Raw genomic sequence first — 18,709 nt, 5'->3', positions numbered from 1 at the left:
GTGCACCTCCGGGTACCTCAACATCCCCCCTCAACCCCAGGCCCCATCACCCCATCCCCCCGCACACACCCTGCCCAGAGCCTTGTGCTGCAGCTGACTCTCCATCTCTGCTGGCACAGCCCGTCCGTGTGCCCACAGGGTGTTTGCTCGCCCTCGGCCAGTCCCGCTGCGGACAGCCATCCCACAAGCAGCCCCTCCGAGAATGGCACTTTTAATAGTTCCACTGAATTCATTTTACAAGTCACAACGATGCAGAAATGTACAGACATTTACAGAACACTGTACAGGCAGTTTCTGTCATATATTAGTGCTCTTGCTATATACATATAGTACAGCCTGCAGGAAGCCTCTGCACAGGCAAGGAAACCTGCACCCCCGTGCAGGGGACACCAAAATGGAGCTGTTGCCCCGGCACTGCCCAGTCGCATGGGCTCATTCAGGCCGAGTTAATCAGAGCTTGGCCCTGAGCCCTCCTGGGCACTACTGGGGGCTGACACCACCCAAAACAGAGCTGGGCACCCCTTGCTTTTCTCGCCTCTGTCTCTTTTAGAGGGTTTTGTGGGACAAAGACCCCTGCAGAGATGCTATGGAGGGAATGGGAGCAGCCTCCACCACTGCAGCGTTTCCACCTTCCTGCACCTGCTACCTCAGTGGCAGCCACAGCTCCCAGCCACCATGTCATCATACTGCTTGAGGACCACATTCTCATCGTCGTCAAAGTAGAGAAGGTTGATGGAGTAGAGCTTGTCGGGCACGCAGCAGGGGCTGCTGACACCCTCGCTCAGCTTGAGGGCGTTGATGATGGACTGCACAGTGGCATGGTTCGTTGGCCGCATGTTCTCACCCAGCGGGAAAGGGCAGGAGCCCTTGCAGTGGTAGGCGTTGTACCCCCGTGGCGAGATGATCCAGCCGGACCAGCCAATCTCCTCGAAGTCCACGGACAAGGGATGCCTCTGGCATGGCTGGAGCCGGTCCAGTGAGCGCACGCTGCGCAGCCTGGTCAGCTTGGGCACCAATATCTTGGCGGGGAGAATGGGATCCTGAGGCTGTAAATCTGCCAGAAAGGAGCACCCAATGCCATTAGCCATCACACGAGCCTGGGAGGAGGTCTCTTCTCCCAAGTTACTAGCGATAGAATGAGAGGAAATGGCCTCAAGCTGCATCAGGGGAGGTTTAGACTGGGTATGAGGAAAAATGTCTTCACTGCGAGAGTGGTCAGGCAGTGGCACAGGCTGCCCAGAGAGGTGGGGGAGTCACCGTCCCTGGAGGTCTTTAAAAGACATGTAGACACGGCACTTCAGGGCACAGTATAGGAGGCCTGGGGATGTTGAGTTGATGGTCAGACTTGATGATCCTCAAGGTCTTTTCCAACCTTAATGATTCTATGATTCTGTGAATATGGTGCAGCCCCCCCAGCCACCCCTCCCCAGAGGTTTTGTCTACAACTGTTTGGTGCAGCGGGCCCTTCAGTCACAGCCTGTCACCAACCCAGGCAGAGCCACCAAGAGCCCCATGGCTGCACTCATCAGAGCAAGCAAAATCCAGAATTACTTCTGTGAGCGTGCACCCCTGCGCAGACTAAACCTTCTTGCTCTGGCTGGAGAAGGAGCTTTGGATTTGAAGGAGCCTATGTGTGGGGCACACACCAGCACCCTGTGAGCAAGGCAATGGCAGCACCGAGGGAGCTGTGCCAGGGTGCGTGGGACCCACCTGGGAAACTGGCCACGGGCGGGGGCGCCCCCCGGCGCCCATCGTCTGTGAACAAGACCAACATGGGCTTCTTGCTTTCATGGTGGTCACTGCCAGATGCAAACTGTAGCAGTGGTGGGTCAAGTGGGCTCCCACCCAGGCCCTGGACCGTCACCAGCAAACCCTGGTTGCTGCTTTCATCTTCGGTCCAGTCACGAACCTGGGGAACCAAACAAGTGTCACTGTGGCACTGCAGGCCAGGACAGGCTCTGTGCTGGTGCCCCCATGGCAGATGCCAGGCCAGCAGAACTGGCACCCTCTCAGCAGGGGGGCGGTGTGGACCAGGACCCGCCATGGCTACGCTCCGTCTCCCAGCTGTAGGAAGGGGCTGTGCTGCTCTGGGGCTGTGGCACAGGGGATATTGCAGCAGGAGCCAGCACTGGCGTTAGCTGCGGAGCTGTGGGACCAGTCTGGGGCACGATGGAACCGCCCCCAGGGCTCTTGGCAGGGCTCTTACCTCCCCCCCAAGAGGCTGCATCCCTCCCATGTTGCTGCAGAGACTACAGATAGGAAGTTGCAATGGAGCCCAAAAGGGACCTGGGGCTGAAATGGATTAAACACATCTGCACGCAAATCCCCAGGTATCTGTGCCACCAGAACCACGGGAAAAGCAACTCACAGCCTGCGTGATGGCAAAGACCTCCCAGCCTGAGCCTTGCAACGAGACAAGCCTGGCTGCCAGCAGCTTCTTCCCTCCAGGGCCGTCCGGCTCGTTCTTCTCCAGCACCTGGTAGACATTGACCTGGAAAAGGCAGCAAAGGGCAGTTACCGCTGGCGCATGCTGCCCAAGGGGAAAGACCCTGGACATAGGCACTGGGGGAAGAGAGGTGGGTGGTAGGGCGGTTGTCAGCTTGGATTTGGCACACCCGCAGATGCTTTAGCTTGTATGTGCACAAATCAGAATATTTAAGAACCCACCATGGTTAAATCATTGCGATTGTGCAACACGGTGACATTCATACAAATGTCATATAAATGTCACTGAGCCAGTCCAAGCTCCCATTGCAAGCAAGTGACCGCAGTGTGCCTGCAGCATCCCCAGGCAGAGGCTGGGGCACATCCCCCACCTCCATCCCCAACCCCATGCCTATCCTGTCCCCATCCCAGTCCCTGTCTTGGCTCCCTCCTCACCTGGCAGACGTGGTGCCTTTTGGGCCCATCGGTGGCCCTCGGCCAGAGGCGGAAGAGGTGCAGCTCCGCTGTCAGGATCTTCTCATTCTTGGCCACACTGGAGAGGATGAAGAGGAACCGCGTCTTCTCCCCGTGAGCTGGAGGGAAGGACGGGTTGAGAAATGGAGTCAAACTGGTAGCAGCACCTCCACCAGCTGTGCTTGGCCCCTTCCCACAGCCCAGTCCCCTGCACCGCAGGGACCCCCGCCCTTACTTTTATCCAAGAAGCTGCGGACCGTGTTGCCCTCCAGGATGTCGGGGTTCTTGGTGACCCCATCTGCATTGGCAATGGTGTTGAATAGATCCACCATGTACTGGGGCGGCTGCTTGAAGTGAGCCGGGCGGGGCGGGGGGTCTTCCATGCCAAAGACTTCCAGGAGCCTCTTCAGTGCCTCAGCCCGTCGGCTCTCCACACCTGCTGGACTCAGGCACACCGGCTTAGCCAGGGCCAGCAGCAGCAGGACGGCGCCCAGCATGGCTCTGCTGCCCCTGCCCCAGCTCGACTCACCCCCCTGCCTCCCTGGCGCTGCATTTATAACTCGATGGGAAGATGGATTGGAGTCAAATATGCACAAGAGCAATCAGGAGGATAAAGAGAGCTAATTGCCATGCTAACAAGGTGTGAAGCTGGGCTCCTGGGCGCCCTGCACCAATTAGCCCCAGTACACAAGCAGGAGGGGAGGACGGCTCACCCCAGTGCTCCCCGGGGGCTGGCGGGGGGACATGGGGGTCTGGGGCTGCGCAGCCCCTCGGCAAGGCCCTGGCTGGGCTGCGTTTGCTCTCCTTAGGAGACTAACTGGTTTTTAATGATGGTACTAATGGGACAAACAGGCGGACCTTTGTGTGGAGGAATGCAGCCCCCCACCACAAAAGGCGAGCAGGCTGGACGAGCATCCCCTTCCCACCCCTCTCCTGCCGCAGCAGCTTGTGCTGCCCCACGGAGCATCGCGGGGCTCGGCATCACACCGGTGTCTCCATCCCATGACCCTGTCAAGGGTGCAGGGCAGGGTGCCCAGGGACCCTCATGCAGGAGGGGCAGCCCAGGCTGCATGTCCCCCAATGCTCCCCACTGCAACACCCACGCAGAGGCGCCCGGCAAGCAGAGACCTCGGTGCAGAGCGGGTTTCCAGCAGAGAACCTGCAGTCCCAGGGGCTGCAGCTTCCTTCCGCAGCACTGCCGGGCCCTGGACTGTGGCAGTAACTCAGCAGCAGGAGGAACCAAGCTGAAATTAAGCTTTTTTTTTTTTTTCCCCATAAAAATAGCCAGTTGGCTTCCTTGGGATTAAAAGGCATTTGCTGCTAATTCATGAATGCTCAATATTAATGAAATATCACGAGAACCTTAAGCACTCTGGATGATGGTATAAAAGTCAATTCTTTTGATCTTATTCCCCAGTCACACAGGAACCGGGTTGTTGAAGGTGGATGTGTTGACACAGTGCACTTGGACTCTTCTCATTTGCCGTTTGTTTTAATGCCATGTGACTGAACAGAAAAAAAATCAGCATTATACAATACCCGCCAGTGCATCCAATAAAAAAAGCAGGATTAGAAAAGCCTGTTAGACCTTACAGGCAACAGGGAAATCTCCTGTGAATGAGGCCCACCGGTATGGGCTCTGTGAGAGCCTTGGCATGGAGAGGGGAAGGTACAGCAGCGCAGCCAGCACCATACATCTGTCCGTCTGCCGGCAGGGACCAAGCAGCACTCCCTGGCCCCGCAGGCACCCAGCCGAAGCACTTCCAGGCCAACGTGACAGCGGGCAAGCTGAGGGCTACTCGCCCTGTTGGCGTCTATGATTTATTCCAACCCAATGCTTGGCAGGTGAAAGGGCTGTTAATTATCCAGAACCGGCAGGGAGGCAGTGACAGGCCTGAGGTAATTGATAGAGGAAACGATTTGTACCCTCCAGACCCTTTCTCTCCTCTTCCCCGCTCACCAGTGGCAGCAGCACATCCCGCAGGGCTGCCCACAGAGGGGACACCTCTGCCCCAACATGCCTACCTGCGTGTTTCCCTCTCCTCTCCGAGTCCTGCTCCACATTTTCTCAAGGGAGCCACCGGGTCTGTGCAACCCCCAGCCTGTGCCAGATGGCCACATCCTCCTGGGATGCTTGGGCAGACGGAGGGGCCATGGAGCTGCACAGCAGAGCTCCAAGGAGCTGCGAATTGCCCATGATGTTTATTTTACAAGCTGCAAAACATTTTCGAGAGGGTTCACTTATACAAGAGCTGTTTAAAATAGCTTTTATTCAAAAAAATAGCCTTTCTCATTTACATATACTACAGACAGTCTGGTGGGGGTCTTGCAGGAGCCCCACCTGCACCTCCCCAGCCCCGCTACCCCCTGCACTTGCACTGCCGAATGGTGACAATGGTGCAAACGCAGTCTCAGTGGCTCCTGAGTATGTACAGGTCATATTGGTGAGGGGCGCAGTGGCTGGAGGCAGTTTCTGCCCAAACCAGACATTTCTTTCCACCCCATGAGTCCCTGCAGTTAGAGACAAACCCAGTACATCTCCTGGCCCCCCACGCCCCGGGGCCTGTGTTTTATCACCCAGAAAAGAGGCAGATGCCTTGGACCAGGGTGGGGGACCGGGGAGGCGGCGTTCGTCCAGTGGCATCTATTCCTTACCCCTGGCGCAACTCAGGAACTGCCTCCTCCCTCCCTGCCTGTGCAAAGCAGGGGTTCGTTCTGTCTTTGTCATTTGATTTGCTTCCCTTTGGATTCGCCACATTTTTGTTTCTGCAAGCAGCACAAAGTGCTGTCCCCATGACCTGAAACAACGGCTTGGACCCAGCCGGCCCCAGCGCATCCCCCTCCTCCTCCTTCTCCTGCCCCATGGCGTTGCCAGCAGTCAGGGGGCAGGAATGGCATGTCCCAGGCTGGAGAAAGCCACTGTCAGGACCCATCTGAGTCTGCTATCATGCGGAAACACAAGCTCTACAACCAGCCGCCCAACAGGCAGGTTATTCTTTTTCCTCTGAAGCCCCAGAGCAGCGTGCTGCTGTCACACCACTGCAGACGCTGCTCTGCTTCAGCTTTGTCCCAACGTGGTCAGACACAGCCCAGAGGGGGAGCCGTGGGGGCTACCCAAAATCCGCTCCTGTGCCACCCCCCCAGGTCCTGCCCCAGAAGCAGCAGACGTGTTGCTTGAGAGGAACGGGAACAGCTCAAACCTGCCTCTAAACGTGTGCGGATGTGCCGGGGGTCGAGAACGGCTGGATCCTGGCAGCTGTGCTTACCTAAGCAAGCAGGGATCCCCCGAGGAGCAGCTGCCCAAGCACCTTCCCACATCAATTTCCTGCAAAGATTTGCAAAACAAAGGCATGAAAATCCCCTGCAGCACCTCACTGGGAACACCCCAGGGGACCGGCCTGGTCACTGCACCCTCCGCTTGCCCTCCATCCTCAGGCTCAACGTATGCCCCTGAGAAAGTGCAGCAGCGAGGGAAAGCTGGTAAGCAGAAGTGTTTTGGGGGCACACCAGTGTTTTTTGAGTCAGAGGTCCTTGTGCACAAAGGTGTGTTGAAGTAGAGAGTAGAGACTCCCTTGAACTAAGCTTAAGACATGCTTAAAGATGAAATAATTTTAAAAATAAATATCTCACTGCTCCCTTCATTATTTTCACAGAAATCTTCACCCCAAAGAAAGGCCAGTTTTTACTTCATAGCACTGATATATACACAAATTAGTGCCAGTAAAATACATTTTGTAGCATAAGTTAATATAAAGGTGAGATTTTTGCTGCTGTAGGTTATTGCCAGGGTGTGCTTAGGTCTACCAGGGTGAAGCTGCCCATGTCATAGCATCCCCAGCTGTTCAAAGCCCACGTGTGGGCCCAGCAGCACGGCTGAGCCCACCAGAGAGGAGGCCAAGCCCCCAGAAACCAACCTGGAGCCACTCCTCACTGTGTCCCGCAGAGCTGTGCACAATTTCATAAAGATGTTCCACCTGGGAAACACGATAACATTTTTCCTTCATGTCACAGTTCTCCAGCATCCAAACCACCTCCACACCTTCTGGGTTTTTGACTAGAGCAGTGTTGAACTTTGTGAGCATGCAGAAAAGTCCATCTGCAAGGAAACAAGAAGGAAATTTAATCTAGGGCTGCACCTGAGGGCACTACAGCTGCAGCATCTTCACCAGGGACCTGCCATGCGGCACCTGCAGCATCAGGCCCCAGTGGCCAGCACCTGGCGTGGAAAGTGCTGTTTTCTGTGTGAGGGTCCCCAGCTGAGAGTCTGGGGCTCATTCCTTCACCAGCACAGGGCCTCAGTGATAGGTTTTGTTCCTCTACCTCGGCTTCATACCACAGGGCAAGGAGAGGTTATGCTGGGTGCAAATTGTGAATCCTGCACCTGACTCTGTGAAAGCCCCATCTCTGGGAGACAGCCTGAGCTATTACACATTATCTTTGAGAAAAAAGGTCTTTGAGCATAAAATATTCATGGCAGTGCTTTTTCCAGAGACACAGTCTCATGCCACGCTGCTGGGGAACATTATTTAACATTTCCTTATTCAGCATTTCTCTCCGGATTTGCCAGGGGCTGTGCCCTGCATGAGCTTCTTGGATGCTGGAGCCAGTGTCACCGGCTCCCCTGGAGAGCACCTCCAAAGGGTTTGCTTTCAGCTAGGCTTTCAGCTCTCCACGCAAGCGCACGAGCCACCCGGAGCTGGGGTGATGGAGGCAGCATCTCCCCACATCGGCACAAGTTATTACGTCTGCCCTACCCGTGTTGTGGGATGGGGGAAAGCTGGTACAAGAGGGGAGGAAAGGGAAGGCAGGCGATGGCCCCGGTCTGGGGGGTGCAGGACTGATTCCTGCTTTGCCTCTTAGAATCATAGAATGGTTTGGGTTGGAGGGGGCCTTTAGAGGCCATCTAGTCCGGCCCCCTGCAGCGAGCAGGGACATCTTCAACTAGATCAAGTTGCTCTGAGCCCTGTCCAGCCTGCCCTGGGATGTCTCTAGGGGTGGGGCCTCCACTACCTCTCTGGGCAACCTGGGCCAGGTTTCACCACCCTCATAGCAAACAATTGTTTCCTTATATCCACTCTAAATCTCCCCTCCTTTAGTTTAAAGCCATCACCCCTTGTCCTGTAAAAACAAGCCTTGCTAAAGAGGTCGCCCCATCCTTCCTACAGGCCCCCTTCAAGCACTCGGAGGCCGCAATAATGTCTCCCTGCAGCCTCCTCTTCCCCAGCTGAACAACCCCAGCTCTCCCAGCCCGGCCTCGCAGCAGAGGGGCTCCAGCCCTCAGGTAATTTCTGGACCCACTCCAGCAGGTCCATGCTCTTCTTTCCCTATTCAAGTTTTAACTCAGTGAAAAATTCCCAGGGCAAAAAAAAAGCTACGTTTGGATTTGGCATAGCCAGGCTGCTTGCTAAGGAAGCCATGCAGAGAGCAGGGTGAGGGGGTGCTCTGGGTGGACATGCCGAAAGCCTGCATCTTTGCTGCCATGTCACCTCCAGGCCAGGACACGCCACCTCCATGGCAGGTCCCAGCTGGCCCAGGCAGGGGCTCAGCATCTGCAGAGGAGAGACAGAGGCTCCTCTGGCAATAACTCATGCCCATCTGGAAGGAAACAGGCACAGAATCTCCTGCCTGGCTCAGTTTGGACATACAATCTGTGGAGAAAGAGTTTATCTGCCAAACCTCCCAGCTTTTCTTTCCCTCACCAAGTAAATTAGGATTAAAATCTCCATTGCATGAGCTAGAGGAGGGGAGAAAGGATGGTTAAGATGATGGCTAAGTCAGTTTTGGGGTTTGGCTCAAGACAGGACCTAGTCTTGCCCTGTCCCAGCCCTTGGGTCCGGGTTCTTCAGGGTTTGTGTTTGGTTCTTGGCTTTAAAATGTTTGTGAGAGTTTCCTCCCAGTCCCCTCCCAGCTCCTCCATCAGCTGCTGGAGGAGATTTCTTTGTTCCAGGATGGGGCTGTGTTTTCAGGGGAGGGAAGAGCATTTTCTGAAAGCAAATTTCTCTGGGATGCCTTAAGAGGGGGACACAAGATGACAACTGATTTCTGGAAGCCAGTATTTCTGGGTGAGATTTTAACATCCTCCTCCAGGCTCCCCCCGCCCTGCTCCTCTGAGGTTGCCAGTCTTTAACATGACACTGAAAGTGTCAGCCTGACTTTACTGGGGGGAAAATCCAGAAGGAAAGTGCCGAGACCTGCCCTAGGGCAGAGGCAAAGCTGGGGATGAGTCCACATTTCCCAGCCCTGGGCCATTATCACTGAATGAGCCGCTGTCCATTAGCCACCCCGGGAACAACAGCATGTCCAGCACCTCCCAGCCACACGTCTGGGAAGTAAATGCTGATTCACCCCTGCTCTGGAAAAAAGCACTTCGCCCTGCTTAATTTTCTTTTCCACTTGCTGTGTCTTGCAGCCAGATTACACAAACCGCAGGGCTGCGGGAGCTCCGGTGCCTGTGTGCTGACCCTCCTCCAGCCCTCCAAGGATGGGATGCTCACCTGCAAGCAGAGCCCCTGGGGGTTTTGTTTCCTCGGCCACCCATCTGGCTTCCCCAGCCCTGCTAGCCCAGGCCCCTTCACTGCTTTTCAAGCTTGTGTTAGGACTCGCGTAGGTCTCTGTCCCTCTCTAGTGGCCGTGGTACAGCCGCGTCATGGGGGCTGCCAGGAAGGTTTTAACGGGATGGTTTTAGATGCAGACATGGCAATAAAATGACATCAACAAATTCCAGGAGAACTGATTTTATCACGCAATTGTGGAAAATCATTTCAACGCGACTTTCCATTCTGATAAAACCAGATCAGTTAATCTTCACTGACATGACTCTCAGGTTATTCTAAGTGTGAGCTCACAAGACAGCACACCAGTTCAGGACAAACCAGCTGAGCTTTATCCCAGTGGAAGGTTTTGACCTCTCTGGAACGATTTAGTTTGGAATTTCCATTTCTGAGTGATTTTTGAAGCATCAGTGTAGCTCACTGGTGCTGAGATGAAAGGGCATTTCAGTCCGTCAGAAAGGAAATACCATTTTTTAGTGGTTGCTAAGTGGTCTGTTTTCAGAAGAGCTTTTATCATCAGGTTGAGTGGGGGTGTCAGAGTGGAGGTCCCTCCCAGCCTGGATTACTCTGAACCTATGATCCGTGGTTAGAAGACACTTCCCCGTAACACGAGGTGGTTGTATTTCCATCCTCACACCATGACAGGGCAGAGAATTACCATTTCACCTGCAGACCTGAGCTGTAAGGGCTCAGCAACAGAAAGGAAAAGACCTAAACCCCAACAATGTAAAACACAATCCCATTCCCACCTAAGGCAAAGAGGGTTTTTGTGGCTGACCCGAGCATGGTTAGATCACGCTCTGAGCTCTGACATTTGTGCTGGTCACACTGAAGGACTTGTCCCGTATTCCTGGCGGGAGGGGAGCTCTCCACCGTTCCCATACCTGCACTGGAGGTTGGGTCAGAGCATTTCCCCACATCGACTATAACCTCCCAGGGAGAGTCTGGAAAGAAGGTTTTCAGAGCTGGGAGACGGAGACATTCCTCAGGGCAGGTGCTGCAGTGACAGCTGTCTATCACCTCCACCTCCCGAAGGTCTTCCAAGAGCAGGAGTCACTCCATGTGCACGCGGGCAGGCTCGCAGCAGGAACCCGCAGGGCAGGAATGCGGGGCTCCCGGCCGCAGCGGCGAGTCGGGGTGCCTGACCTGCAGGTGCGCAGAAAAGGGCAAGTGGCTTATGCACTAGTAAAACCATGTCATGGAGAACAACCTCCAGCATCAGCTCCCTGATAAAAAACAATTCTGACCTAGAATTGACTCAGCTTTTACTCCTCTCTCCCTGCATGGCAGCCCTGCGTGCTGTGGGGCTGCCCTTCCCAGTGACACACTGACACCAAAACAGTTTATTCCCCCAAACCCTGCTACAATCAGCTAAAGTGGTCCTCATTTCACCCCATGCCCCTGATCTGGAGGGTCAGCATGATGACAACTCTGGGGAACGAATGTGGACCTGACCACCCAGAAGATGTTGCATAAGCAGTGACAACAATGGGACAAATGGAAACAAGATTTTTCGCAGTTACAGCCCCCCAGGTGAACGCTTACAGGACACACATGTAGCACCCTGCAGAGCTTGTTTCCATTCCCTCTCCAGGGTTAGTTGTCCTGGTGGAGATGGGACTTCAGGCACTGTCAGTTCTCCTGGGATATGGAGAGCATCGCAGCCTGTGCATAGTTGTGTCCTCAAATGCACAGGCTCCTTCTAGTCCCTCCTAGGAGTGATGCACGGCATGGGACAAGGCAATGACATAAGCACCTCAAAGGCCAGACATGAATCATGAAATCATGGGTCCTGCCAGTTTTCCTCAATCAGGCAGAAAAAGGCCTCCGACCCCTCTATGTACAGGCCATCAGCTCTCATGTACAGCAGATGTGGTTGAAAGAGTTACTGGTCCTGCTACTGGGCTGGGGGAGGACAGAAATATACGTGGGTGCTGCCTGGAGCCGCTGGGTAGGTGCTGTGATAGCCCTTCAGCTAAACCCCGGCCCTTCCTCTGCCATGAGGTATCCAGTATTGCTGGATAGTTTCTGTTTGTCTAGCCCGCATAATCGCTGCTTGCTGGCTAAGGGAGGACGAGAGGCTCAGTGACGGGTTTTCTGCAATGCAGAAGCCAAAACCAGGTATTTTAAAACATGTATAAAATCACAGCCCCAGGCACCAGTGTATGACCTTCACCAGACCCAACCACTCCTGCCACGGAGATAACACGAACGCACTTTTCTCACCTTCTTGCTTCTAAGGAAATCAAGCATAGAGGAGTATCTGGAGAGCCCCAGGAGGCTAGGGTGGGGTGAGCTGATCCGCTGGGGCAGGCAGCTGGACCGGCACTTTCCAACACCCACACTGACAGGACTGCCAGAGACGTCTGAGAAACACAAGGTGGACGAAAGGATTACTCCTCGCTATTTGCATGACGCTGGGGAGGCCCAAGCTCAAACCAGGGCAAAGTATGACACACACACCAAATAAAACAACACAGTCCACCCCTGGGAAGTCTGCCTGGGAGAGAGACTCCTTCAGCCTGTGCAAATCCTGGACAGAAAGCCCTTCACTACTGCTGCAGACATGGCTACTGTGTTTGTTGACCAGAAGTAAAACATTTCATAACAGACTGGTAAGGGCACTGCAGAATAAAAAGAATGCAATTAACAATTCACTAGGAAACAGCAGGTTTTATTTTCTTGAGTGAGCTCATGAAGGATGGGGTGAGAATAGATGAATACACTGATTAGCAAAGGGAAAATGGGAATGCTCGGCTGTCGCTGAACTGCAGACCTTGAACATACCGAACAAGCCTGAGCACCCAGCGGATTCAGGGCAGAAGAAGAAACACAACTGTGCCCAGAGCCTGATGAACCTGTTCACGGAGCTGCCTGAGCTGAAAACAAATCTGCCCTCCACCAAATCCCAATTTCGCAGCTCCCCAAAGCTGCTGCATTGCCACATTAGCGCTACAGGCAGAGGATGGGAAGGAGGGAAGGCTGTGGGATAGGGGAGACGGGACCACGCATCCAGGATTAGATTGGTCTGCTCTGCTGTACTTTGAGTTTGCAAAATATCAGTGGTTATTGGCTAATGGCTGCTTCTTCTGGAAATCATTCTAAAATGAGCTATTTTTCATCTATAGTGCTGCCCATACTCAAAGAGTTAAATCGTCATTTCATCATATGATAGGGAGAAAACTGGCCTTAAAAGCGCCCACTGAGTAGTTCAACACCACTATAACTAATTTGCTTTAACCTGCTGGAACTGCAGACCCAGTGCATGCCACAAAACTTGAATTTTGCATTGATTTAAAGACTGATTGTCAGTGCCAGCGCCAGAGCCAGCTGCCATCACAATACTGCACGACACCAAGAAATACGTAGGAACATTTTAAACTCACGCTTGGGTTGCACTGCTGCTAGCTGCCTGAGCGTTTCTTGGCCCAGGGAAGGCAGCGAGCAGCAAGCCAGGCAGCAATCTGCAGTGCGTTAGCCATTCCCTGGGGGGTGATGCCTGTGGACGCTCCTCGCCCACAGCAAGGGCACAGAGAGCCGGTCACTTTGCCAAGGACACTTTGCCAGGTGAAGACACCATTAATCTGGCTCTCCCATCCCCACAGCCATATGGGCCATGTTTATTATTTTTATCACTATCTCTATTTTTACTATTTTCATCATTATTTACTCTTCTAAAGTTGTGTCCTCTGGAGATGACAAGCCGTCATTGCTTGTGACAGTTCTTAATTTGGATATGATCATTTTATAATGCCTACTGTTCACAGAAGAACCTGATATTTTGCAAACACTAACGGCTAAATTTGTACAGGTACCTAAGAAACCTCAGACTTCCGGTCAAACGCTTTAAAGCCATTTTCACACGTCTGCAAGGGCAACTGAGACTAATGACTACTCCTGAAGGCCACAGGCTTTTTTTCTGGTGAACAAATTGAGCTGTTTCCTACTTTGCACAGTAAAGTCAGGACAACCTGTTGTCTGGCAGACAGCCCTTCCGACACCAATCTTGGGAACCAAAATCCTGCAGTAGTCTTGCACTTACACGGTACCAAACAAAGGCAGCCACAGAACTCAACCACATTGCAGCACACTGGTACAGAAAATGAAGCCTCTGTAGTGCAGATTAACAGACCCGGAGGCCAGGCTGCTCATCACTTCGTATCTTACAAAACATGCTTTAAGCGTTGGATTATCTGGGCAATGAGTCCTCAGCGTATTTCTAGCCGTAATCCCCCGAGTGAAAAGTCACTAGGATAATTTCAACATCAAGAAAGATCCGAGGGATGACGGGTGGGATGTGAGTGAGGAAGCTTAAAGGATCCAGGTTTCCTGCAGGCAAAGGGGGAACTCACCGTGGCCGATGTGGAGGAAACAGCTCTGCCTCCTGCAGCAGCCCCTCTCTGCAAACAGGTTCCCTTGCCCGTCCTCTCTGCCAACGGCTCCAGCACCTGCGGTCACAAACCACCAAGCCCAGCATTACCCCAGTTATAATTCACCACCTCTCCTGCTTGAGCTGGGAGGAGGCATTGAGCACTGAGCACCAGCCACCAGCCACCCGCTGTCCTGAACCAAATGGCTTCAGCCTAAGGAAGAGATTTAGAGTAGTTCTAAATGGACATGATCCATCTGACCTCTCAGACCTGGCTGGTTGGGCTAAAGGCCCTATCTGATTAATTACTCCAAGAAAAGACTGTGTTTAGTACTGCTTTATCGTAGGACACCAGTCCGCTGCTGTCTTCTGCTTCCACGTTACTGCAACACGAGCCCGGGTAAGAAGAGTAATCTCGCAGAGCACAAAGCAGCTCCCGGGCACCAAACTCCCGGTAGACAAATCTGAAACAAACCCTGAATTATTTGCTGAGTGCAGACAATCCTCCATGCTACTCACAGTGAAGCACCATAGAAGACATATGCTGTGCCCATACAGAAGCACCAGATATGAATGAAGCCCACGTACAACCTCACACCACCCACCCACACAAGCCCTTTCCTCATCTATGCAAGAGGCCAAAGCAGCACCATAAGCAATGAGAAGGAAAAAGGAACTTACTGGTGAAGCTGGGAGCATGCAAGAGCCCTAGGCAGGCGAGTATGGCTAGTGGGTCCTGCCTACTGCACGCAGGGGAACATGGAAAGGCCTCCAGTATCTCTGATACTTATACCGAGCCCTCCCTCAGCAAGTGAGAGGGTAAAGAGCTCAAAGACAAATGGGGTCGCACATATCCAGCAAACGCCTCTGGACTGTGATCTGAACGAACACCTAAGCAGCCTGGGCATCTCTCCCACAACATGTCTGTGCAGATCAGGCTACGGGAAGACTTCAAACCGTTTCTTGAGAGCAGCTGGTTTTGCTCCCAGCCTGGGGAAGTGCCCTTGGGGGTCTTTGTTCTTACCACCACTTCCAAACTGATTAAGTTTGCAGTGATTCAGAGTCACTTTCAAGTCCCCTCATTTAAAAGAAACAGGTGTCCTTCATCCTCACTCAACTTACTATGTTCAGTGGCTTTTTTATCCAGGGACAACCCTCTTTTGTCCCTCCTGCAACAAAACTGAGCTGGAGCTGGCTCTTTGATAAAGGCAGCAACACGGTTGGACTCAAACATATCGGCAATGCCAGTGTGTTCCCCACGACCAAACGGAGAGGCCTGCAGCTCTGCTTTCGCCTCTCTTCAGTGGGACAGAGCCCTGGCGCCAGGAGGAGGCATCTTTCTTTCTAGCTTGCTGATCACATGTAGGGAAGTACTGGTCTCCGTGTCCTGGAAACAGCTGAGGCAGAGTGTTCTGTGCTGTCAGGGACTCTCACAGACCTGCCGCTCAAGGGCACCATTTGTCCTGAACACTTGCTGCATGTGGCTCTCCGTCACAGAAGTTAGGCTCTCCGCACCAGTTTGGCCCGTTTTAGGTGGCAGGGGCTGCATCCAAATCCCAGAGAAACTGTTCTTGCCAGATCCAGGAATGAGAGCACACGAGAGAACAGTGATGGCACTGTAATGCATCCAACACCACTCTGGCATTCGAAATTGGGTTTTGAGGAGGTTTGGGGTTTTTTTTTGTTTTACTACTATTTCTTAGAGGTGCAGCAATTACAGAAATTTATGGAAGCTGTTATACCCCTAGGAACAAGCCAAATCCCCCTGGAATTCATACACAGCTCCTGGAGGACAACTGGGCTTCTCTGGGACAGACGCCTTGAGGAAACAATTAGCAAAAGCAAAATGCTATTAGAAGGCATCGTCCCCAAACGATGCCATTCACCACCGTGCTGCAGGAACACCAACCCCTTCATCCCAGCAGCACGGAGGATAAATCAGGACAGCTGTTCAACAACAACAACAACAAATTTTAAAAAAATTTAATTGTGTTTTGCCAAGAAACAAGCATATACAAAGAAAAATACATTTCCATAAGAAAAAACACACCGTGCCTGGGCATCTGAGCCGGGCCACTCACCATTCACAGCTCTGTGGTGCTGCGGAATACCTGGAGGGGCAGGGACTGCTACTCTGAGCGACTGCCGCGTGACCCGGAGAGCAGCCTGCCCCATGGCAGCAGGGCACAGTTAAGTGACTTACAAAATAGTTATGAAAAAATATGCATTTTAAATAAAGAACTTACAACAACTTAAACTTTATACAAAATATTATGGTTGTCATTTCAGGGTCTCGACTCTAGGAACTATTTTTGAACTCTCAATGTCCTGTTTTCCACCCCACGTCATCCTCTGCAGACTCCTTCTTCAGAGAGCTCCATGTCTGTCCAGCTCAGTCCAAAGTACCTAAAAATGAAAAAGAAAAAAAATCTGGTCTCGGGAATCAGAAATGCAGTTATATGAACAAATGAAACTTGATTACAAGCTGCCAAAGCAATATGCAGTAACTTTCTAAAGTTTAAGCAAATCACACACAAGTAAAATAAAATCTGGCTAAAAAGTATTGTGTCTGCCTCAGGGTCCCCTTGATTTGTGTGTCATGTCTCAACAGTGTAGCTTGTAATGACCCTCTCTAATTAAAGGTGTGGAAACAGAGGGCTCTGCAAATGATTAAGTTCTTCCTCTCCCAAGAAGGAGATTATGCAAAATATCGAAACCAAGTGAAACCAAGTAGAAACTCACCTTCCAAAAAAGCGAATTCATCAATAGCTTCAATGGCATTATCTAAAAAGCAAATTGAAAACAATTAACACAGATAAACGCACTCCGTATTTGCATCTGCTTCAAATAGCAGCGTTTGAAATTACACCACAGTGGTCAGTTTCAAAGAGGTTTACTTGTTTTGGAGCTGGAGTGTGAAACTATTAGCATAATGTTTGGTAGAAGTTTTGCTCTCCCATCTTCAGAGAAAGAAAGAGAAGCCCCTATGACTGCTTCATAGACTAGGACAGGGGGAAAAATCCTCCACCCTTCTTTGCTAAGGATAGCACAGAATAGGCTCTCATACCCAGGTCTTTTCTCTGCAGAGTTTTCCTTTTTCCTTGCTGAGCGTACACGTAAGCATCTTTGGCTATGGTTTCAACAAACAACTCCTGCAATGCAAGAACAAGACAGTTTCACACAGGGGATGAGAGAGAGAAGAGAGAATATCCTGAGGAAAGGAAAGGTCCTACAAGACTTTGGGAAGAAACCAGAATGCCCATCTTAACATTTCTCATTCCCAATAAATAGCTCTGAAACAAATTGTTGGAGAGTGATGCAGATGAGAAGTAACAAGGGAGGAGAGGAGGCTGAGAGTGTACTGGAGATGGTTCCTTTGAACACCTCTGGGACACTGGCAACACACCAGCTGCTGCTCACAGGGCACCTTCTGAAGGAGGGGAGGGGTTCTGTGCTCTGCAGAGGGTGCGCTCCGAGCACACCTGTCCTCACGTGCCACCAGAAAGGCAGGCAGGTGCCCCGAGCAGGCCGAGGCGCTGCTGAGGGGAGATGCTGAAAGACCAGACTCTGCACACGGATGCTTCCACACGATGCCACCAAACACAGCTCGCCCGCGCGGTGGGAGACGCTTCCCAGAGGAGGAAAAACCCCCTCTGTTCCACGTCGCTCTGATTTGCACATCGCAAACCCTCAACGTGCAGCCAGGGCGAGCTGGAAATGCGCTTCCACGGCCACGCTCGCAGCGTGCGGACAGCGGCAACCTCGGGCTGCCTCCGGTGCGATCCCCGACCGAGGGAGCCGCCCTTTCCCGCCGGCGGCGCCTCCCAGCCGGGGGGTCGTGGGAGCCGCCGGGGGAGGGCCGGGGCCGCCGTCCCGCTTCCCCCGGGAGAGCCCGGACGGGCGCCCAGCCACCGTCGCCGCCCGCGACCGGACAAGGCGTCGGCTGGGAGAGGAAGCCCTCCAAAACAAGAAAAACAGCTCTTTAAAAAAAAAAAAAAAAAATATATATATATATATATATATATATATATAAAGCCACGCGTCCCACAGAGCCCGAGCGCAGCGCCAGGGCTGCGGCTCCCACCGCCCGGCGCGGCCCAGCAGGCCCCCTCAGCCCGCGGGCCCGGCCCCGGCCCGGCAGCGGCGCGGCGGGGCCTCCCCGGGGCCTCCCGCGCCAACCGGCCGCCGCCGCCGCTGCCGCCCCTCACCGTGGCCCGCGCCAGGACGAAGACGGCCTCCTGGCTGGCCAGGCTGACGTCCGGGTCCGCCTTCACCAGCGCCTTCACCCGCGCCAGCGGCAGCCGGGCCAGGCGGGCCGGCCCCGGGCACGGCGGCCCCGCGCCCGCCGCCTCCTCGCCCGGCGGCGCCGCCTCCGTGCCCGCCACCGGCACCGGCACCGGCACGGCCCCCGCCGCCGCCGCCATCCCGCGCCCCGGGCCGCGCCTGCGCGGGGCCGCCGCGGGGAGGAGACGGGCGGGCCGCGGCGGGAGGGGGCTGCCCGCCGGGCGCGGGGCCGCTCAGCGCGCCCAGCACGGGCCGTGAGCTCCCCGCCGCCCCACACGCAGCCCTGCGGCCTCCCCGCCGCCCCCGTACCCCAAACACGGCCGCTCACCGTCATCGCCCTCCCCCAGCCCTTCCGCCTCCCCCGCACTCCTCGCCAAACGTGAGCCTCGAGCCCGTTGTCCCTGTCGTCCCCATCGTCCCCATCCCCTGCAAAGATGGCCTTTGGGGCTCCCCCATCACCCCCAAACATGGCTTTTTGGCCTCCCTCTCACCCCCCAAACATGGCTCTGGCCTGCCTGTGGTGGTGGCGCTGGAACAGTGGGGCAGGCAATGATGGGGACCCACCGCTCCGTGAGGGTGACTGTCACCACCGGCTGCCCACCCTGTG

The 18,709-nt window shown here is 53.9% G+C and overlaps 3 protein-coding genes across 3 annotated transcripts; all 3 read right to left on the bottom strand.

The window, feature by feature from the left end:
• Positions 1-647: 647 nt before the first annotated feature.
• LOC142049613 (bone morphogenetic protein 2-like) lies at positions 648-3,395 on the bottom strand. The gene is made up of 5 exons (XM_075077456.1): positions 3,134-3,395; positions 2,881-3,017; positions 2,369-2,491; positions 1,711-1,909; positions 648-1,054 (listed from the first exon to the last, which is right to left on the bottom strand). Exons 1-5 carry the CDS (start codon positions 3,393-3,395, stop codon positions 648-650), a joined length of 1,128 nt encoding a protein of 375 aa, XP_074933557.1.
• A 2,765-nt stretch (positions 3,396-6,160) lies between these two features.
• Positions 6,161-15,052, bottom strand: LOC142049757 (uncharacterized). Its single transcript, XM_075077689.1, is given in 6 exon segments — positions 6,161-6,223; positions 6,813-6,994; positions 10,334-10,595; positions 11,667-11,815; positions 13,802-13,897; positions 14,941-15,052. Coding segments are annotated over 6 exon segments (864 nt in total).
• A 732-nt stretch (positions 15,053-15,784) lies between these two features.
• On the bottom strand, positions 15,785-18,281 carry POLE4 (DNA polymerase epsilon 4, accessory subunit). The gene is made up of 4 exons (XM_075077801.1): positions 18,027-18,281; positions 16,886-16,970; positions 16,561-16,602; positions 15,785-16,224 (listed from the first exon to the last, which is right to left on the bottom strand). Exons 1-4 carry the CDS (start codon positions 18,240-18,242, stop codon positions 16,211-16,213), a joined length of 357 nt encoding a protein of 118 aa, XP_074933902.1. The 5' UTR covers positions 18,243-18,281; the 3' UTR covers positions 15,785-16,210.
• Between the last annotated feature and the right edge of the window lie 428 nt (positions 18,282-18,709).

Source organism: Phalacrocorax aristotelis, chromosome W, assembly GCF_949628215.1.
Source record: "Phalacrocorax aristotelis chromosome W, bGulAri2.1, whole genome shotgun sequence".
In the NCBI taxonomy this organism is placed as follows: Eukaryota; Metazoa; Chordata; class Aves; order Suliformes; family Phalacrocoracidae; genus Phalacrocorax; species Phalacrocorax aristotelis.
Note: the sequence above shows the minus strand (reverse complement) of the source record. Positions and strands in the feature narration are given on the sequence as shown.